The sequence below is a fragment of the Heteronotia binoei genome, chromosome 12 (genome assembly GCF_032191835.1).
Source record: "Heteronotia binoei isolate CCM8104 ecotype False Entrance Well chromosome 12, APGP_CSIRO_Hbin_v1, whole genome shotgun sequence".
Lineage (NCBI taxonomy): Eukaryota > Metazoa > Chordata > Lepidosauria > Squamata > Gekkonidae > Heteronotia > Heteronotia binoei.
In genome coordinates this window covers 74,261,558-74,279,897 of record NC_083234.1, presented here as the reverse complement: position 1 = coordinate 74,279,897, position 18,340 = coordinate 74,261,558, and the positions used below count along the sequence as shown (strand labels likewise).

The following is an 18,340-nucleotide window of genomic DNA, read 5'->3' as shown; positions in this document are numbered from 1 at the left end:
GGAAATCCACACAGTCTAGATTTTTCTCCCCCAACAGTGGCTAGTCAAAATCCTCTAGAACGGGTGGCCAAATTGTGGCTCGGGAGCCACATGTGGCTCTTTCACAAATATTGTGTGGCTCTTGAAGCTCCCACCACCTCATCAGTCAGCTTGGAGAAGGCATTTCTCTCTCTTTAAATCACTCGGCCATGCCAGCTGACACTTGGAGAATGTATTTAAAGTTTCTTTCTTTCCACCTCTCCCCATCTATTTGCTTTCCCTTCCTCCCTCCCTGTCTTGCAGCTCTCAAACTTTTATTCTATGTGGCTCTTACGTTAAGCAAGTTTGGCCACCCCTGCTCTAGAAACCCATATGGTATGAAAGCCATATGGGTTTGTGAACGTTAACAGCTATTCAGAGGTATACTGTGCCTGAATATGGAGGTTCCATTAAAAACCAGTTATCATGGGTAACTGTTGTTCTCCATGAAAATCCTTGGTAGATGAGGCGGTTAATCTCCCCCTTTTTACTGTGCACAAGCTGGGTGGATCATCTACACTGCTACTCTACAAAATGAAGTAGAGGGAAAACAGAAACTTATGCATAGTCTCAATAATAAGTCGAGTCTTCTCCTTCTCAAGCACTATCAACCAAAATATTTGGGAACCAGTCAGAGATCGCTGGGATTCCGTTGCAATGATGAAAGAAGAAAACAGGGGAATTGGGAAGGGGTGGAGGGGAGAGACAAGACCAGAACGTACTTGCAAGATTCAACTCGACTTGTTTGCTTACCATAGACAGTATCCGCACTGTACTTCTCATTTCCTTCAGTATCACCCAAGGACGCCTCTTTTAGCCCAACCTGTGCAAGAGGCAGGACAAGAAATTAGCCACCACATTTTTGTCTTGCCATAGCAGTACTCATGGCCCACCGTTTGCTTTCACCCTGCCCCTTTCTGAATTGCCCTTGGGGACTGGCAAAAGGGCAGAGTAGCAGGCATAAAGACATGGCCATGGTTAATTGTTCTTCATCTACCCTGATGCCAACCCCCCCCCTGTGGTGAATTTATTTATTTCCTGTGTTTCCTGTTTTATTTATTGTATTTCTGTGTTTTCACCATCACTTTCAATGCAAGAGTTCTCTCCAATATCATGCACAGTTGTCGTTTCTCCAAGCTAAAAAGCCCCGAGTGCTTCAAACTTTCTTCATAGGAAAAGTGTTCCAACCCTTTAAGCATTGTAATTGTCCTTTTCTGGACTTTTCCCAATGCTATAATATCTTTTTTGAGATGTTGTGATCAGAACTGTGCATGGTACTCCAAATGAGGCTGGACCATTGATTTATACAGGGGAATTATGATACTGGCTGATTTGTTTTCAATTCTCTTCCTAACAATTCCCAGCATCGTATTGGGCTTTTTAATTGCAGCTGCATGCTGTCTTGACGTTTTCAATGACTTATCTACCATGACTCCAAGATCTCTCTCTTGATCAGTCTCCACCAGTTCAGACCCCATCAGCTTGTATTTATAGTTAGGATTTTTGGCCCCAATGTGTATTATTTTGCACTTGGCCACACTGAACCTCATTTGCCATGTTGATGCCCACTGGCCCAGCCTCGACAGATCCCTTTGGAGCGCCTCACAATCCTCTCTGGTTCTCACCACCCTGAACAATTTAGTGTCATCTGCAGACTTAGCCACTTCACTGCTTACTCCCAACTTCAAATCATTGATGAACAAGTTAAAAAGCATCAAACCCAGTACTGAGCCCTATGGTACCCTTTCCACTATTAAAATTGCCCATTTATACTTACTCTTTGTTTCCTATTAATTAGCTAGTTTTTGATCCACAAGAGAACATTAAAAGCTTTCTGGAAGTCAAGGTAAACAACATCTATTGGCTTCCCCTTGTCCACATGTTTGTTCACATGGTCAAAGAACTCTAACTGGTTAGTGAGACAAGATCTTCCCTTACAGAACCCATGCTGAGTCTTCCTCAATAGTTTTAGTTCATCAATGTACCTACTAATTCTCTCTTTAGTAACAATTTCCACCAACTTTCCTAGTATTAATATCGGACTGACTGGCCTGTAATTTCCTGGATCTCCTCTGGAACCCTTTTTAAAGATGGGGGTGACATTTGCTACCTTCCAGTTCTCAGGAACGGAGGCAGATTTTAATGAAACACTACATATTTTGTTAGGTGACCCACAAGTTCACATCTGAGTTCCTTCGCAACTCCTGGATGTATTTATCGGTTTTTAAATTATCAGTCATAGGACCCCTCTCGTCCCCTCAGTATGACTTGGGTCTTTCAACACCCCTCCTGAAATCAGCAGTTCTGGAGTGGGCAAACACTTATCTTCTACAGTGAAGACAGAGGAAAAAAGCATTCAGCTTTTTAGCCATTTCCCTATCCTCCTTCAGTAATCCTCTTACCCTTTGGTCATCCAAGGGCCCCACTGCCTCCCTGGCTGGTTTCTTACTTCTAATGTATTTGAAGAAATTTTTACTGTTGGTCTTTACGTGTTTTTTTTTTTCCCAATATGCTCCCCATAGTCCCTTTTTGCCTGCCTGATCACAGACCTGCATTTGATTTACCATTGCCTGTGTGACCTTTTATTAACCTCACTTGGGCTAGCTTTCCACTGCCTAAAGGAATCTTACCTTTACAGCTTCCAGTACTTTGTTAACCATGCAGGCCTTTTTCTGTACCTATTTGTGCCTTCTCTTATCTGTGGTACTTTATCTGGGCTTCTAGAATTATAGCTTTAAATAGTCTCCAAGCTTCCCCAAGGATTTTTGACCCTTTTTACACCTTTCCTTTCAATTTCATCCTCACATGCCTCCTCATCTCAGAGAAGTTACCCCTTTTAAAGTTAAAAGTGTTTGTTGGTCTCTTTGGGCAACTCCCTATTTGTACAAATGGTGAAATCAACAACATGGGCACTGTTCCCAAGTGGTACAATCATTTTTACATCTCTCACTGGGTCTTGGGCATTACTTAGGACTCCTCTCCCCTGATAGGTTCTGTCCATAGCACAGTCACTGAGTGTCTAGAAATGCAATATCTTTCTCCCAACTTGAACACATATTGACCCAATTAATGTGAGGGTAGTTGAAATCACACATTATGACACTGTTTTTACATCTAGCCGCTATCTTTAATTCTTTCATCGTTTTATAATCCTCCTCTATCTTTTGATCTGGTGAGCGCTAACAAACTCCCAGAGCTATGCTTCTTTTGGGGCCCACAATTTCTACCCAAAGCGTTTCCAGAAGTGAATCTAATTCTGCAAATGCTTTGCGTCGAAACAGTGGAGCCAAAAGGAAACCATGGAAGCCAAAAGGAAGCCTTTCTTCCCAATGCAGATCCAAAGAAGCTCACATTGTTCTCTTCTCCTGCATTTATCCTCACAATAGCTCTGTGAAATAGGCTGCGGTTAGAGAGTGTGACTGACCCAAGGTCACCCCAGTGAACTTCCATGACAGAGTGAGGATTTGAATCTGGGTCTTCTGGATCCCAGCTTGACACATCACACTGGCTGAGCATCCCAGTTCCTTGCAGGCTCCCTTCACTTCAAGACCACGCACCTGCCTGCCAAGAGGATCTTCACCATCCGGCTGCCCCACCTCAGGGTCTTCCCCACCTTCGACTTCTTCCTCCTCCTCCTCCTCATCGTCATCATCGTCTTCAAAACAGCCAACTGCATCTACCGTTATAAGCTCCTCAGAGTCTTCCGGGCCGCCGTGCTCCTTCTCTCCTAACCTCGCCTGGCCAGACACAACACAGAAGACAATCAGAGGAAGAGGATCACCTGCACAGGCACGGATCCATCCTGTGCTGCGTCAACTGCACTGGCTACCTATTGAGTACTGGATCCGGTTCAAGGTGTTGGTACTTACCTTCAAAGCCCTAAACAGCCAGGGGCCAGCTTACCTTCGGGACCGCCTCTCCCTGTATGAGCCCCGGAGGTCTTTATGATCAGCGACCCAACACCTTTTGGTAGTACCCAGCCCCAGAGACGTCATTCTGGCCTCAACGAAGGCCAGGGCCTTTTTAGCCCTGGCCCCTGCCTGGTGGAATGAGCTCCCCCTGGAGATCTGGGCCCTGCGGGATCTGCACCAATTCTGCAGGGCCTGTAAAACAGCGCTCTTTTGCCAGGCTTTCAGCTGAAGCCAGTGGACGTCACTTGTTACCGGCCTCCTCCCTTCATTCCATCCCAGTGCTATAAGATCTACTGGACCTGGACAATACGGAGCGTCTGTGAGGCAGAACCTGCCGTTTTAGTCTATTGTCATTCTGTAGTTTTAGATGTTATATATTTAAACTGGTCTTTTATTGTTGATTGTTTTTATGATGTAACCCACCCTGAGCCTGCCTTATGGGAAGGGCAGGCTAAAAATCGAATAAAATAAAATAATAAAATAAATGAAGCGTCCACATCAATGATGCATTTCTCCCAGCAGTGCTGCCTTATACATATTATAACCAATATGTATAAGGCAATATAAGGAAACTTTTACAATAAAGTTTCAAAATTAAAAAACGAAACAAAACCTCCAAGGAAGGAGAGCCCACTATCTCCCGAGGAAGCCTGTTCCACTGAGGAACCGCTGTAGCTTTCAGGAAGGTCTTCATAGTGTTCAACCAGAAACTCTTTAATTTCAACCCATTGGTTCTGTTCTGACTTTCTGGGGCCACAGAAAGGGCTTCTGCACCATCCTCTATACCAGGGGTGGCCAACGGTAGCCAGCCATGCTGGCTGGGGCTGATGGGAGTTGTAGGCAAAAAAACATCTAGAGAACTACCGTTGGCCACCCCTGCTCTATACGACAGCCCTTCAAGAACTTGAAGACGGTGACTGTATCACCTCTCAGTCGTCTCCTCTCCAGGCTAAACATGCCCAGCTCCTTCAACCTTTCCCCATAGGCCTTGAGACACTGTCCCTCCCACCGGAGTATCTATCAAGCACATCACCAACACACCCCTGGCGGCCATTACCTCTTTGGCCTTCTGCTTGTGCTCCGCAGACTTCATGTGCTCCACAAACTTGCGGGGGGTTTTGAAATGGCGGCTGCATGCAGTGCAGAAAGGCCGGAGGGAGCGCTTGGCAAGCTGGAGGAGGGCAGAGGGGGAAAGGGAAGAGAAAATGGGGCTCTTTAGATTGGAGAAACGTCGACTGCAGGGTGACATGAGAGAGGTTTACAAGATTATGCATGGGGTGAAGAAAGTAGAGAAAGAAGTACTTTTCTCCCTTTCTCACAATACAAGAACTCGTGGGCATTCAATTAAATTGCTGAGCAGACAGGTTAAAACGGATAAAAGGAAGTACTTCTTCACCCAAAGGGTGATTAACATGTGGAATTCACTGCCACAGGAGGTGGTGGCGGCCACAAGTATAGCCACCTTCAAGAGGGGGTTAGATAAAAATATGGAGCAGAGGTCCATCAGTTGCTATTAGCCACAGTGTATGTGTGTGTGTATATATATATAAAATTTTTGGCCACTGTGTGACACAGAGTGTTGGACTGGATGGGCCACTGGCCTGATCCAACTGGGCTTCTCTTATGTTCTTATGTGACACAGAGTGTTGGACTGGATGGGCCACTGGCCTGATCCAACAGGGCTTCTCTTATGTTCTTATGTGACGCAGAGTGTTGGACTGGATGGGCCATGGGCCTGATCCAACATGGCTTCTGTTATGTTCTTCTGTGACACAGAGTGTTGGACTGGATGGGCCATTGGCCTGATCCAACAGGGCTTCTGTTATGTTCTTATGTGACACAGAGTGTTGGACTGGATGGGCCATTGGCCTGATCCAATATGGCTTCTCTTATGTTCTTCTGTGACACAGAGTGTTGGACTGGATGGGCCACTGGCCTGATCCAACTGGGCTTCTCTTATGTTCTTATGTGACACAGAGTGTTGGACTGGATGGGCCACTGGCCTGATCCAACAGGGCTTCTCTTATGTTCTTATGTGACGCAGAGTGTTGGACTGGATGGGCCATGGGCCTGATCCAACATGGCTTCTGTTATGTTCTTATGTGACGCAGAGTGTTGGACTGGATGGGCCATTGGCCTGATCCAACAGGGCTTCTGTTATGTTCTTATGTGATGCAGAGTGTTGGACTGGATGGGCCACTGGCCTGATCCAACAGGGCTTCTGTTATGTTCTTATGTGACGCAGAGTGTTGGACTGGATGGGCCATTGGCCTGATCCAACATGGCTTCTCTTATGTTCTTATGTGACACAGAGTGTTGGACTGGATGGGCCATTGGCCTGATCCAACAGGGCTTCTCTTCTGTTCTTATGTGACACAGAGTGTTGGACTGGATGGGCCACTGGCCTGATCCAACAGGGCTTCTGTTATGTTCTTATGTGACGCAGAGTGTTGGACTGGATGGGCCATTGGCCTGATCCAACATGGCTTCTCTTATGTTCTTATGAAAAGATGGCATTCAGGGCAATACTTGGCTGCGCCTTTGAAAAGCTCGGGGGCAGCCTCCGGTGAGCCATAATCCTTAGCTTCCCAGTTGCTCCATGAGGATAATAAAACTGGACCAACTAACAAGGCTGTTGGAAGGATTTATTAACGCACACAAAGCCTTTCAAGCCCTCAGGGGAAGTGCTGCATATAGGGTTGGCCCAGCCACTAGGCAACTGCCTAGAGTGCCAGCCTTCTGGGGGCACCAAATTGGGCACCCCCACCATGTGACTTGGTGATGTTATCAGTGCAGAGGGGGGGAGGTGCCAGAAGCTTGCCTTGCCTAGGATGCCAGACAGTCCAGGGCGAGTCCTGGCTGTATAAATGCTAAAATAACACCTGTTTGTTTATAGAGCCGCGGGTGTGCCCACAATGCCCAGAGGAGCTCACGCACCAGCCTCCAATGCACAATGTGCAAGATTCAAAAGGGACAAGTTACAGGGCTGAGCATACAGAGCCCTGCTAAACTGGCTGAAGTTCTTTGACAACGCAATCCTAAGCAGAGCTGCACCCTTTGCTGGATTGAGAAGGGTGTAATTCTGCGCGGGCTTGCACTGCGATGGTTAGAAAGGCAGCAATGCGTCACCAAGCCCAAGGACCGGCACAACTGCCCCCAGCTCTCAAATGCCCAGGAAGTGGTGCGAGGGGACAATATAGGTGACAACCGCATGCTGTCTGGGCCATGACTAATTCTTTGCCAAGCTGGGCCCATCCTGGGTCCGTGGCAAAATTAAACACAAAGAGAATCCAAAATGCTGTGCCAAATAAAACCAAATCCTACGATGGTAGGAGGCGAAAAGCAAATCTGCACAGATGCACTCAGTTGGAGGGATTTATTTCGCTACCTCTACCAGCAGGGAGGGTGCTGTGTTGTGAACAAAGATTTTATTGGGCATCAAAACCATGGGGCCTAAAAAGAAACTTTTGAAGTTTTTAAAGGCAAGACATTCAGCAAAATCACTGGGTATTTCTTTTGCATCACAGTTTTCTGGTCCCACATCTTCCATTCACAGAGGAGGGGGTGTTGTTCCCTACGGAAGTATTCTTCAGAACGTGTTAAGGAAAGAGTGCCACCTACTGACCATTTAAAGACATACCTACAGAACATGACTCAGTTTAATTTAACACGCTCATGATGCTTAGAATCGGACGAGTTGGAAGGGTCATATAGTCCAGCCCCCTGCACGATGCAGGAAATTCACAAATACCTTCCCCTAAATTCACAGGATCCGCATTGGTGTCAGATGGCCATCTAGTCTCTGTTTAAAAACCTCTGAGGAAGGAGAGCTTTCCAAGAGAGGAAATTAAAGGAAATTAAATGCTCCAGTGAGCGGACTGCTACGGCTCCAGCGAGTGGACTGCGTAGGCTCTGTGCAAAGGGGAAGTGGAAGGAACCCAAATTAAGGTTCTTTTAACGAGGACGAGCTTTAAGTCATGCTTTCTAAAGTAATATAATTGTGCAGCTGGGTCCAAGAACCAAGTTAGTACTACTATCGCACAGTTTTTAACCAGAGAAAGCAGGGCCTGTAGAACCACCCAGTACTTTCAAGAATTGCTGCTAAGATTTTTGACTGCAAAGCCTCATGCATCCTTTCCTTTTTGTTCATTTACTTTTGGAATAAGCAGCTCATGTGCTCCCCTCCTCCCGCACAGCCTTCCTTGAAAATCCAAGGGAAAGAAGAGAGATTCAGGTAGGCAGCCCCCAATGCTCCCTCTAAGCTGCGGAGTCTTGTGAGCAATAATTCTGCTTCGTGAGCTACTGGCAATCACCGCACTGAGTGATTTGGCTCCTGCATAAATGAGTGGGCTCTGGGGCCCTCCTTCCTGAGCTAAGACAAAAATGTGTGAGGCGGAGGCTAAAAAAACTGAGCTAGAGCTCACACTAACTCAGCTTAGAGGGAACACTGGTAGTCACTGGACTTGGGACTATGTTCTCCAAAGGAAAGAAGGTGAGTCGCCAGCCACCTTGTGCTCCTGAGTCCGCCGATGCTTTATCAGGTCTCCTGTGAAATGGAGCTGGCAGGTGTTGCACCATCGCTGCTGGCTCTCCCTGCAAAGAAAAGAGAATCCCAGCTAAGGCAGGACAATCGCAGGGACACCTCTGCCAACTGTCTTGACATCACCTCCAGGATCTGCTGCTTCTGTCAACTGACAGCCTGGACATTTCCCATTCAAACTGTCCATGGCGAAGCAGCCCAGCTAAAACGTGCTGGTGTTGTTCTACTTGCAACAGCTCTGTTGTTTTTAACAGGAAAGGAAAGGTCCCCTGTGCAAGCACCAGAGAGACTTAAAGCACAGATCCCCAGCATGGTGCCCCGGGGCCCAACGGTGCTTGCTGACATCCTGCCACCTGTCAAGAGTTTTTAGGAAGTGGCCGTGGCTCTCCAGTGGGGCTTCTGATTGGCCACTGGAGATCGGATTGGTTCTGCAGATTAAAGTGATGTTGTTTCAATGTGTTCGTTCTGTTCTTTGTTTCTTTCCCGGGGTATTTTCTAAAATTGCTTCTCTTACCCCTGCATTTGGGACTCCTCTCCTGATTGTGTGTGTGTCTTTTCTACGGTGGCCATTTTGTGGCTGCACCCATCATTTTGTGTCAGAATACCAAAGCTGCCCAGAGACTTTAAAGCAGGTGTCAAACTTGAATCCCGGGGGCTGAATCAAGCCCCCAGAGGGCTCCTATCAGGCCCCCGAGCAACTGGCTGTCACCTGCTTCCTTCTCCCTCTCTCTTGCTTCCTTCTGCATCACAGCTTGCTTTGCAAGGTTTGCTCAATCGCACAGAGAGCTACAGAGCAAAACCTCTATTTCCTCCATAGGCTGAGGCTCCTCCCTTGGGGAGAAAGGGGGAGAGGTAGAGCTTGTTTTTCCAGGCTCTCTCAATTGCACAGCAGAGCTACTGAGCCAAGCCTCTCTCCCTTCTATTGGCTGAGGCTCCTCCCCCTCCTGGTCCCCTGGGGAAGGAAGGAAAGAGCCAGAGCTTCCTTTGCCCAGTTCCCTGGATCCCATGGGAGAAATACAAAGAAATCATTTTTAAGACCAACAAGTTCTAACGTTGTAAGCATGTTTAAGGTTTTTAAATATATATATATATTTAATTGTGTTTGTCTATGTTCTTCATAAAGCTTATATCTCTGCTACCAAATCTTAAATATGTACACACATGGCCTGGCCTGACGTGGCCCAGCCCACCTGACATGGCCTGGCCCAACAAGGTCTCATTTATGTAACATCTGGCCTTTGTAAAAAATGAGTTCGACACCACTGCTTTAAAAACTTGGGGATCTCTTACTTTACAATAATATCCCAGGGGTATAACCAGAGCCCCTCTCTGCAGCCTCAGCCTTCTGCATGGCTGGGCCAGGCTGCCGGTATCATCCCTCTGACTCCTGCTAAAGCAGGCATCAAACAAATTATGCCAGGCTGATGAGACTGAATGGCATCTTTGTCCAACTCAGCAGCCTGCAGCGTTTGTTCTGGCTGTAACGGGGTGAGAGGAGAGAGCTTAGAGGGATCCGGAGGGCCGGGCTGCAGCGTGCACATACCCGTCTTTCTCGGCCAGCGACCTCTGCTCCTTCACCATGGGCAGTAACGAGACAAAGCAGATGTTGCTCATCTGTTGGATCTCCTGAAGTCGTTGCTGGTGTTCCGCTCCTGCCATGTGAGCCTGGAAATTCTGGGCCCAAGAGAAGGAGACCATTGCAATTAGCCTCTGACTCTAGAATGTCTCTTTCGGTCCCCATCGGCCACTGTTCTTCTACTGCTGTTTACAAAAGAGGCTCAAGAGTGGATCTGCTTGTCCAAAAATCCCAGACTAGGATCCACAAAAAAAAGTTTAAGTACACTCACAGATTTCCATCATTTCCTTTGAACACACCCTAGAAAGCCAGCTTGGTGTAGTGGTTAAGTGTGTGGACTCTTATCTGGGAGAACCGGGTTTGATTCTCCACTCCTCCATTTGCAGCTGCAGGAATGGCCTTGGGTCAGCCATAGCTCTCGCAGGAGTTGTCCTTGAAAGGGCAGCTGCTGGGAGAGTCCTCTCAGCCCCACCCACCTCACAGGGTGTCTGTTGTGGGGGAAGAAGATAAGGGAGACTGTAAGATGCTCTGAGACTCTGATTCAGACAGAAAAGCGGGGTATAAATCTATGGTCTTCTTCTTGAGCCTTATCATAAACAAATGTTTGAAAGCCCATTTTCAGTCCTAAGCTCTGCTCATGACCTGAGTTTGAACCCGGTGGAAGCTGGGTTCAGGTAGCCAGTTCGAGGTTGACTCAGCCTTCTAGGTCGGTAAAATGAGTACCCAGCTTGCTGGGGGGAAAGTACAGATGACTGGGAAAGGCAATGGCAAACCACCCCATTAAAAAGTCTGCCATGAAAACGTGAAAGCAACGTAACTCCAGAGTCAGAAACGACTGGTGCTTGCACAGGGGACTACCTTTACCTTTATGCAATGAGGGGTGCAGTGGGGCTCTTGAGAGAGCAGCTCCTTTGAGAACTGTGGCTAACCCAAGATCACCCAGCTGGCTGCATGTGAAGGAGTGGGAGATCAAATCCGGTTCTCCCAGATTAGAGTCCATGCTCCTATCCACTACACCAAACTGGCTCTCCAAAACGACAATATCCTACATATTTACTGGGCAGAAGCACGGGGTGTGTGTGTGTGTGTGTTAAACAGAAAGAAAGCTGCACTTTGATTCCAGCTGCACATCTCCTTCGCAACACGTGAAATTTGTTGCTTGCTCACTGACTTGTCTCTAGGTGAATACCCATAATATTGTGGAAGGAATATCCTAAACAACAGGGGTTGTAACTAGTACATATCTACTGGTCATACACTAAGAGCTGTGGCCTATGAGGGCAGGCTGGCACATGCCCACCCAAAACACATGAGCATTACTGCATAAAAAGTACAAGCTGATCCCGAGTCCATAACTAAAGCTGGATTGGAATCCATGTTTTTCAAAGGCCTTATTAACCTACAAACAGTTCCTATGGACGCTGATTTATATTCCGGTTCCTGATTTCTCAGATAAGCCATCAAACCCATCGCTCTTCAGGAGCTGGCACCGGCTGGGTTCCTGCAAAGCCCTCCCTCGCCAAGCCCTGCTCCTGAGAAGCACATCTACGTTTACACGCCCACTGCTGGTGCAAACGGCTTTTGCAGTCTGCAAACAAGGCTGCAGGGGGAGGTGGTCGCCAAGCCCCTGCGATGCAAATGCATCCTTGGCTTTTTTGCACAGCCTTACCTGCTGGTTGCAGCAGTCGGTCTTGCAAATGTAGCAGTAGAATTTCACAGCAGCCTCGGGACTGGTCTCAGCTGTGCCCATCTCAGAGGTCCAGTGCGGGGGCTTCAGGGCTGCGGTGCTGATTGCTCGGCTTTCGCTGCTCTGCTGAATCGTTACTTTCAGGGACCCGGCAGAGCTAACCACCTGGGAAGACAAAAAAAGGCACAGGCTGAGGCTATCCGCCAGGTTCTTCCGCCCACAAGTCAACCCCTCCAGCACACGATTAGCATGCAAGAGAAGGAGCCTGAATAGCCCCGGCCAGCCTGATTTTGACGGAAACTAAGCAGAAATGGCCATGGTTAATACTTGGATGAGAGACCATCAATGATGGCTAGGCCTGCCATGCTCAGGAAGGCAATGACAAACCTCATCTCTTGCCTTGAAAACGCCATGCTCCTGGGGTCACCATTAAACTGGCTGCAACTACAATCATTAGACATCAGCTCTACATTCATCTAGGCACTTGGAAGAGGTCTACAGCACAGGGACCGTTCCCCTGCCAAAAGCGACAGGGCAACTGAACAAAGGGAATGCATGTTTGCCCCTGATTCTTACAGGACTCTGGAGCAAGGGGACAGACCACAGAGAGGTAGTCTGGGGGAGCGTATCCAACGTTACAAGAGTGATGCACCAGACAGAACCGCAGAGAGAGGGGCAAGGTGGGCAGATATCGGGGTGCAGCTGGTCAAGCTCACGGAGGACAGATCATTTGATGGGAAATAACCACAGATGAAAGATTCAGTGCAGATCTGAAGACCAGATGCTGGGAGCAAACGCAGGAGGACGGTACTGACTTGCTTGCAGGCATCCCAGAGATACCTGGCTAGGCCTTAAAAGCAATGTTCGCACTAAGCTGCAGAGTCTTGTGAGCAAAAATTCCACTTTGTGAGCTACTGGTATGAAAGCAGTGAGCTCCTGCCTAAGTTATTGTGCTCTGGGGTCATCCTTCCTGAGCTAAGACAAAACTGTGTGGCAGGCTAAGAATCTGTGAGCGGGAACACTGATGTGGAGATCACTTAAAAACCTTCGGGGCAAAAGCAGAAGGAACATTCGCAATGCCACCTTTTTCTTGTGGGCTACGGAAGTTTGTGGGTTCACCTCAGAAGGCTTCAGTTCCTCAGGGAAGGTCTTCTCTTTTGAAGTGTCTGCTACCAAACTCTCTTTCCCATCGTCTGCCTCTGCAAAAACCAACAATGTGGTCAGGAAAAAGAAGAGCCAAAGAGAAAATATGCATCCAAAGACCCGAATAAATACCCCCACACGTGCCCCATTTAGAGTGAACCTAAGCCTTCCGATAAAACAGAAACATGGTCGTATTTCCCTCAGACCATTTCTCTCTAGGACAGGAGTGTCGAACATATTTGTCATGAGGGCCGGATCTGACATAAATGAGACATTGTCGGGCTGGGCCATGTGTGTTTCTATTTAAGATTATGCAGCACAGATATAAACTTTATAAAGGACTCAAACACTTTCATTTAAAAAACTTGAAATAAAACACGCTTAAACCATTAGCATTCGCTGGCCTTAAAGCTGCTTTAAGGAACTGGGCAAAGGAAGCCCTGGCTCTTTCCTCCCTTCCCCAGGGGGACCAGGAGGGGGAGGAGCCTCAGCCAATAGAAGGAAGTGAGGCTTGGCTCAGTAGCTCTGCTGTGCCATTGAGACAGCCTGGCAAAGTAAGCTCTACCCCCTTCCTCCCAATGGAGAAAACAGGAATTTTGCTCTGTAGCTCCTGTGTGATTGACCAAGCCTTGCAAAGCAAGCTGTGATGCAGAAGAGAGCAAGAGAGAGGGAGAAGGAAGCAGATAACAGCCAGTTGCTCAGTGGCCTGATAGGAGCCCTCCAGGGGCCTGATTTGGCCCCTGGGTTGCATGTTTGACACCCCTGCTCTTGGATGCTACTGTCACCTTGGACCAGAACGGCCCCTAGAGATACATGTTTGGCAGTTAAACCTCTACCTCCAGGAAAAAAAGAGAGACTGTATGAAGCTGCCTCACACCAAGACAGACCAGTGGTCCAGAATGTACGATTAATAGTTGGATTCAAAAAATACTAAAAAGGAATATTCAGTATTCACCTGAACTGTATTTGTTGAGCATGGGTACAAGCCCCGTGTCCAAAGTAACTAAGAAATTCTTATTACACGCTGTAACTGCAGCAAGGTTGGTGTATGCCAGATACTGGAAAACCCAACAGATACCAAAAAGGGAGGAATTCCTTCAAAAATTGTATGAGGCTGCTGGAATGGATTTTTTAACGGTTAAGTTGAAAGGAGGTAATTTACAAGAATGTAAAGAAACCTGGAAGCCATTATATGAGTGGATGAAGGTCGTAAGTTAAAATAGGAAAACAGGCATTGAATCAAAAAATAGGATATGGAAAGAAGTTGAATATAAATACATTTGCTTTAGAAATGGAAGTCCTTGAAACAGATAAGGATGGAATATGATGTATGTAATTGAGTTTGATTCCTAGGCTTCACTGTATATCGTATGTTGTGTATGTTTTGTTTGTCGTTTGGTGTATATTTTTGTGTTATTTACAATAAAAAAATTTAAAATTAAAAAAAAAATAAAACAAATAAAGCCGAATGTCCACAGGCAAGCCGGTCATTTAGGGTCACCGGAGCAAGCACAAACAAGGTTCTTACCTTCCACGTGGGATTTCACAGCCTCCATTTCCTGGATGCACAGAGCGTCGTCAGGGATCGACTCTTCATCTCCACTAGCAGAAGAGGGGTGGGGGTGGGTGGGAGGAAAAACAATTAGAGCAAATGAGGGAGTTTTGCTTCTCAAAAGCTCACATCTCCCAAATCTCGTTGGATTCTTCTTCTGGACTCGAATCTTAGCTGTCCAGCTGCAGACTGGCACCGCTACCCTCTGAAACTAGCAAACGATAACATGGGATTTCCAAGAACATTTTGAAGCAAGACGTTTTGCAGGAAATCCCCTGGAAAGTTTCCAAGGGCCAACTGACTGTGCTCTGATTTAGCACGTGATTCGACTTGTATGGAGTTAAGAACACTGTACGCGGGACTGGTCATCTCATTGCAAAAAAGCAGCTGCCCAATACTAAACCAGACTCTCGGGTCGATTCCCCACTAGCCTTATGCCGCTTTCACGCTCCTCTTCTCTGCGGGGCTTTGGTCGGATTTCACACTATCTGCCCCGGGGCTGCAGCTCGCTCTACCTCTTCCGCGCAGCAAACAAGATCCCTTAAAAACCAGTTTCTGTTTGCCATGTGAAAAAGGCGAAGCTAGTTGCAGCCCCAGGGCAGATAGTGTGAAATCTGACCAAAGCCCCAAGGAAAAGAGAAGCGTGAGAGCAGCGCAAGGCTAGTGGGGAATTGGCTTTGATCAACCTAACACAACAGGGGCTTCTTTGACTGGCAGCAGCTCTTCAGGGTCTCAGGAAGAGGAAGCCATTTTCCTGCATTTGCTATCTCCAATCCTTTAACCGGAAATTCCAGGTACTGAATCTACGAGCATTTGCACCTAAAACACGCTGCTCTAAACCACCACTGACAACACAGGAAAGGACAAAAAAAATGGCCAGGTCAACTTGATTGGCAGCAAATACAGGAAAGGCAAAAGTCTGTGCCCGCTGCTGCGTGAACGTACAGAATTCAACAGTACAAGGACCGATGATGGTCCCTATCTTGGATGGCTTTTTTTTTTTTAAAGGACTGGTCCTGGAGGAAAAGTCTATCACAACTTATGAGCCATCGCACCTCAATGAAGCTTCCAAGTTCAGAAGCAGTATACCTGCCATTGCCGCATGGTGGGGGCAAACAGCTGGGAAGGGCTGGGGCTTCTAAGAAGAAGATATTGGATTTATATCCCGCCCTATACTCTGAATCTCAGAGTCTCAGAGAAGCTTACAATCTCCTTTACCTTCCCCCCCCCCATGAGGTAGGTGGGGCTGAGAGAGCTCTCCCAGAAGCTGCCTTTTCAAGGACAACTCCTACGAGAGTTATAGCTGACCCAAGGCCATTCCAGCAATTGCAAGTGGAGGAGTGGGGAATTGAACCCGGTTCTCCCAGATAAGAGTCCATGCACTGAACCACTACACCAAACTGGCTCACTTCACCAAGCCCCGTTCCTGGCAGCACCTGGCTGACCTCAGCTGGAGACAGGAGTGTGGGCGGGATCTTTAGTCTGATCCAGTAAGGCCGGCCTTACGCTGTTGTTTGACAGAGGGTGAGGGCCCCAGAATCTATGGGTACCTTTTTAGCCTCTTGCTTGCGGGCTCGCCATCTGGGGAGGGTCCTCTCAGCATCTCTGGAGGCACAGAAAAAAAGGTTATTGCCAGAGAACAATTCTGACTCCTTCAGGACCATTCATGGTGCACAGCAGAGCTCTGGAAGGAGGCATAGACAGTTGCCCAGGTAAGTCTGGACTTCTCTTCTGCCCCTCTGGCAAGCATCCTGCCAGGCCCAAGATGACTTGGGAGATTAGATACTCTGCAATAATCACCAGGGAACAGAAAATAATACATTACCCTCAAATTACTACATGTGTTGTTTTAGCAGATGCTTACAAAATTAAGTCATAGAATCATAGAGTTGGAAGGGACCTCTAGGGTCATCTAGTCCAACCCCCTGCACAATGCAGGAAACTCACAAATACCTCCCCCCTAAATTTACAGGATCTTCATTGCTGTCGGATGGCCATCTAGCCTCTGTTTAAAAACCTCCAAGGAAGGAGAGCCCACCACCTCCCGAGGAAGCCTGTTCCACTGAGGAATCGCTCTAACGGTCAGGAAGTTCTTCCTAATGCTGAGCCGGAAACTCTTTTGATTTAATTTCAACCCACTGGTTCTGGTCCTACCTTCCGAGGCCACAGAAAACAATTCCACACCTTCCTCTATAGGACAGCCCTTCAAGCACTTGAAGATGGTGATCCTGTCACCTCTCAGCCGCCTCCTCTCCAGGCTTAAACAGCCCCAGCTCCTTTGACCTTTCCTCATAGGACGTGGTCTCCAGACCCCTCACCATCTTCGTCACCCTCCTCTGGACCCGTTCCAACATGTCTATATCCTTCTTAAAATTGCGGGGCCCAAAACTGATCACAATACTCCAGATGAGGTCTTACCAGAGCAGAGTAAAGTCCAATTGCACCACCATACCTTAATCGTTGGGCTTCTATTCATTCTTGACATATATAACTGGTTAGGGCTTTTATGGTAAAAAGCCCAGCAGGAACTCGTTTGCATATTATGCCACCCCCACCCCCAACACCAAGCCAGCCGGAACTGCATCCCTGTGCGTTCCTGCTGAAAAAAAGCCCTGTCATTGATTAATATTTTAACTGACTGTTTTATGCTCCTGTTTTTATCATTTATCAGGCCTCTGGATCTATTCCTGATTGTAAACTACCACTGCTTTTATGCCAATAAAGGTATGAAATTGAAATAATATATTGCCCTGACCCAGATGGCCCAGCTGAGCCCGATCTTGTCAGATCCTGGAAACTCTAAGCAGAGTCAGCCCTAGTCAGTACTTGGGTGAGAAACTACCAAGGAAGTCCTGGGTGGCTACACAGAGGCAGGCAACGGCCAACCACCTCTGAACATCAAAACTGTATGGGTTTAAGGATGCAACTTCAGCAAAAAAATCTATCAGGCAAGGAAATATCCAACCCACTGCCCTTGCAAGTGTGCTGCAGCAGTTCAAGAACCGAGAGGGCTCAGGTTCAAATCCTCTGCTTGCTGTGAGATTTACTGGGTGACCAGGCTAAAGTGAGATTCCGGTGAGGATAAAATGGAAAAGGAGCGGGAACCACGCTGCTTGAGCCCCTCGAAGGAAAGACAAGATGAAAGCATAATCGAGAGGACTCAAGCTGGTGTTCACAGAACTCACATCATTTAGGTCAGTCGTTTTAAAGAAGCATTGGCAACAAAGCACAGTAGGCAGCAAAAATGGGGTGGTCGCTTCTGGACTCCCCAAAGGCAATTCATAGCTCCTCTCCACCACATACATCCACGCCAGTTAAATCCAGAGAAGGAAGAAGGTGCAGGAAAAGGTTTCTAATTTGCCCCAATAAGGCAGGAAAAGAAGGAACCGCAGAATCTAGCCCTACCTACAGAGGAAGCAGGGAGACCATTCCAAATAGTCCCCCGTTACAGCAGAAGGATGAAACTCTGAGTATGAGGCAATTGGAGAAAGGCACACACACACACAAAATTAAAAGATGGTCCAAAGACAGTCTCGTTTGTTCTTGCGGGTTCTTCCCTCCCTGGAAAATGTCATGCTGGCAAGCCACACCACCTGTTGTCCAGACGGCATCCAAGTTTGAGAGAGGTTCCCCCCCCCCTCCACACACACACCCCTTTTCTGTTGTTTTTGTGGGAGCTGGAGAACAAGCTCAGAGCACTTCCCTTCCCCTACCTGATGGTGAAGAGCCGGGTTGTTCAGACCCTGCTTTGATGAGACATTCCTCCACGAGAGGTCCCCTCTCCTCTGCTCCTGGCGTCTGAGACGAGGAGGATGAGGAGATCGCTGAATCTGCTTCCCGCTTCCTCTCAGGAACCCTCAGGAAGTCCTACAGATCATGGGGTCAGAGCGTCTCAGGTGTTATTAAGCAAACA

At 47.6% G+C, this 18,340-nt stretch overlaps 1 protein-coding gene across 1 annotated transcript in view; it reads right to left on the bottom strand.

Annotated features, from left to right (window-relative positions):
* The window catches only part of CIZ1 (CDKN1A interacting zinc finger protein 1), a 53,741-nt gene that overhangs the window by 14,920 nt on the left and 20,481 nt on the right, over positions 1–18,340 (bottom strand). The window contains exons 4-13 of the mRNA XM_060251250.1: positions 18,141–18,294; positions 15,978–16,032; positions 14,404–14,477; positions 12,852–12,931; positions 11,715–11,897; positions 10,013–10,143; positions 8,438–8,522; positions 4,987–5,100; positions 3,576–3,755; positions 772–841 (exon numbers count right to left, since the gene is read on the bottom strand). Of these exons, the coding sequence (XP_060107233.1) occupies positions 772–841; positions 3,576–3,755; positions 4,987–5,100; positions 8,438–8,522; positions 10,013–10,143; positions 11,715–11,897; positions 12,852–12,931; positions 14,404–14,477; positions 15,978–16,032; positions 18,141–18,294 (1,126 nt within the window). The remainder of the gene's footprint in view (positions 1–771; positions 842–3,575; positions 3,756–4,986; positions 5,101–8,437; positions 8,523–10,012; positions 10,144–11,714; positions 11,898–12,851; positions 12,932–14,403; positions 14,478–15,977; positions 16,033–18,140; positions 18,295–18,340) is intronic.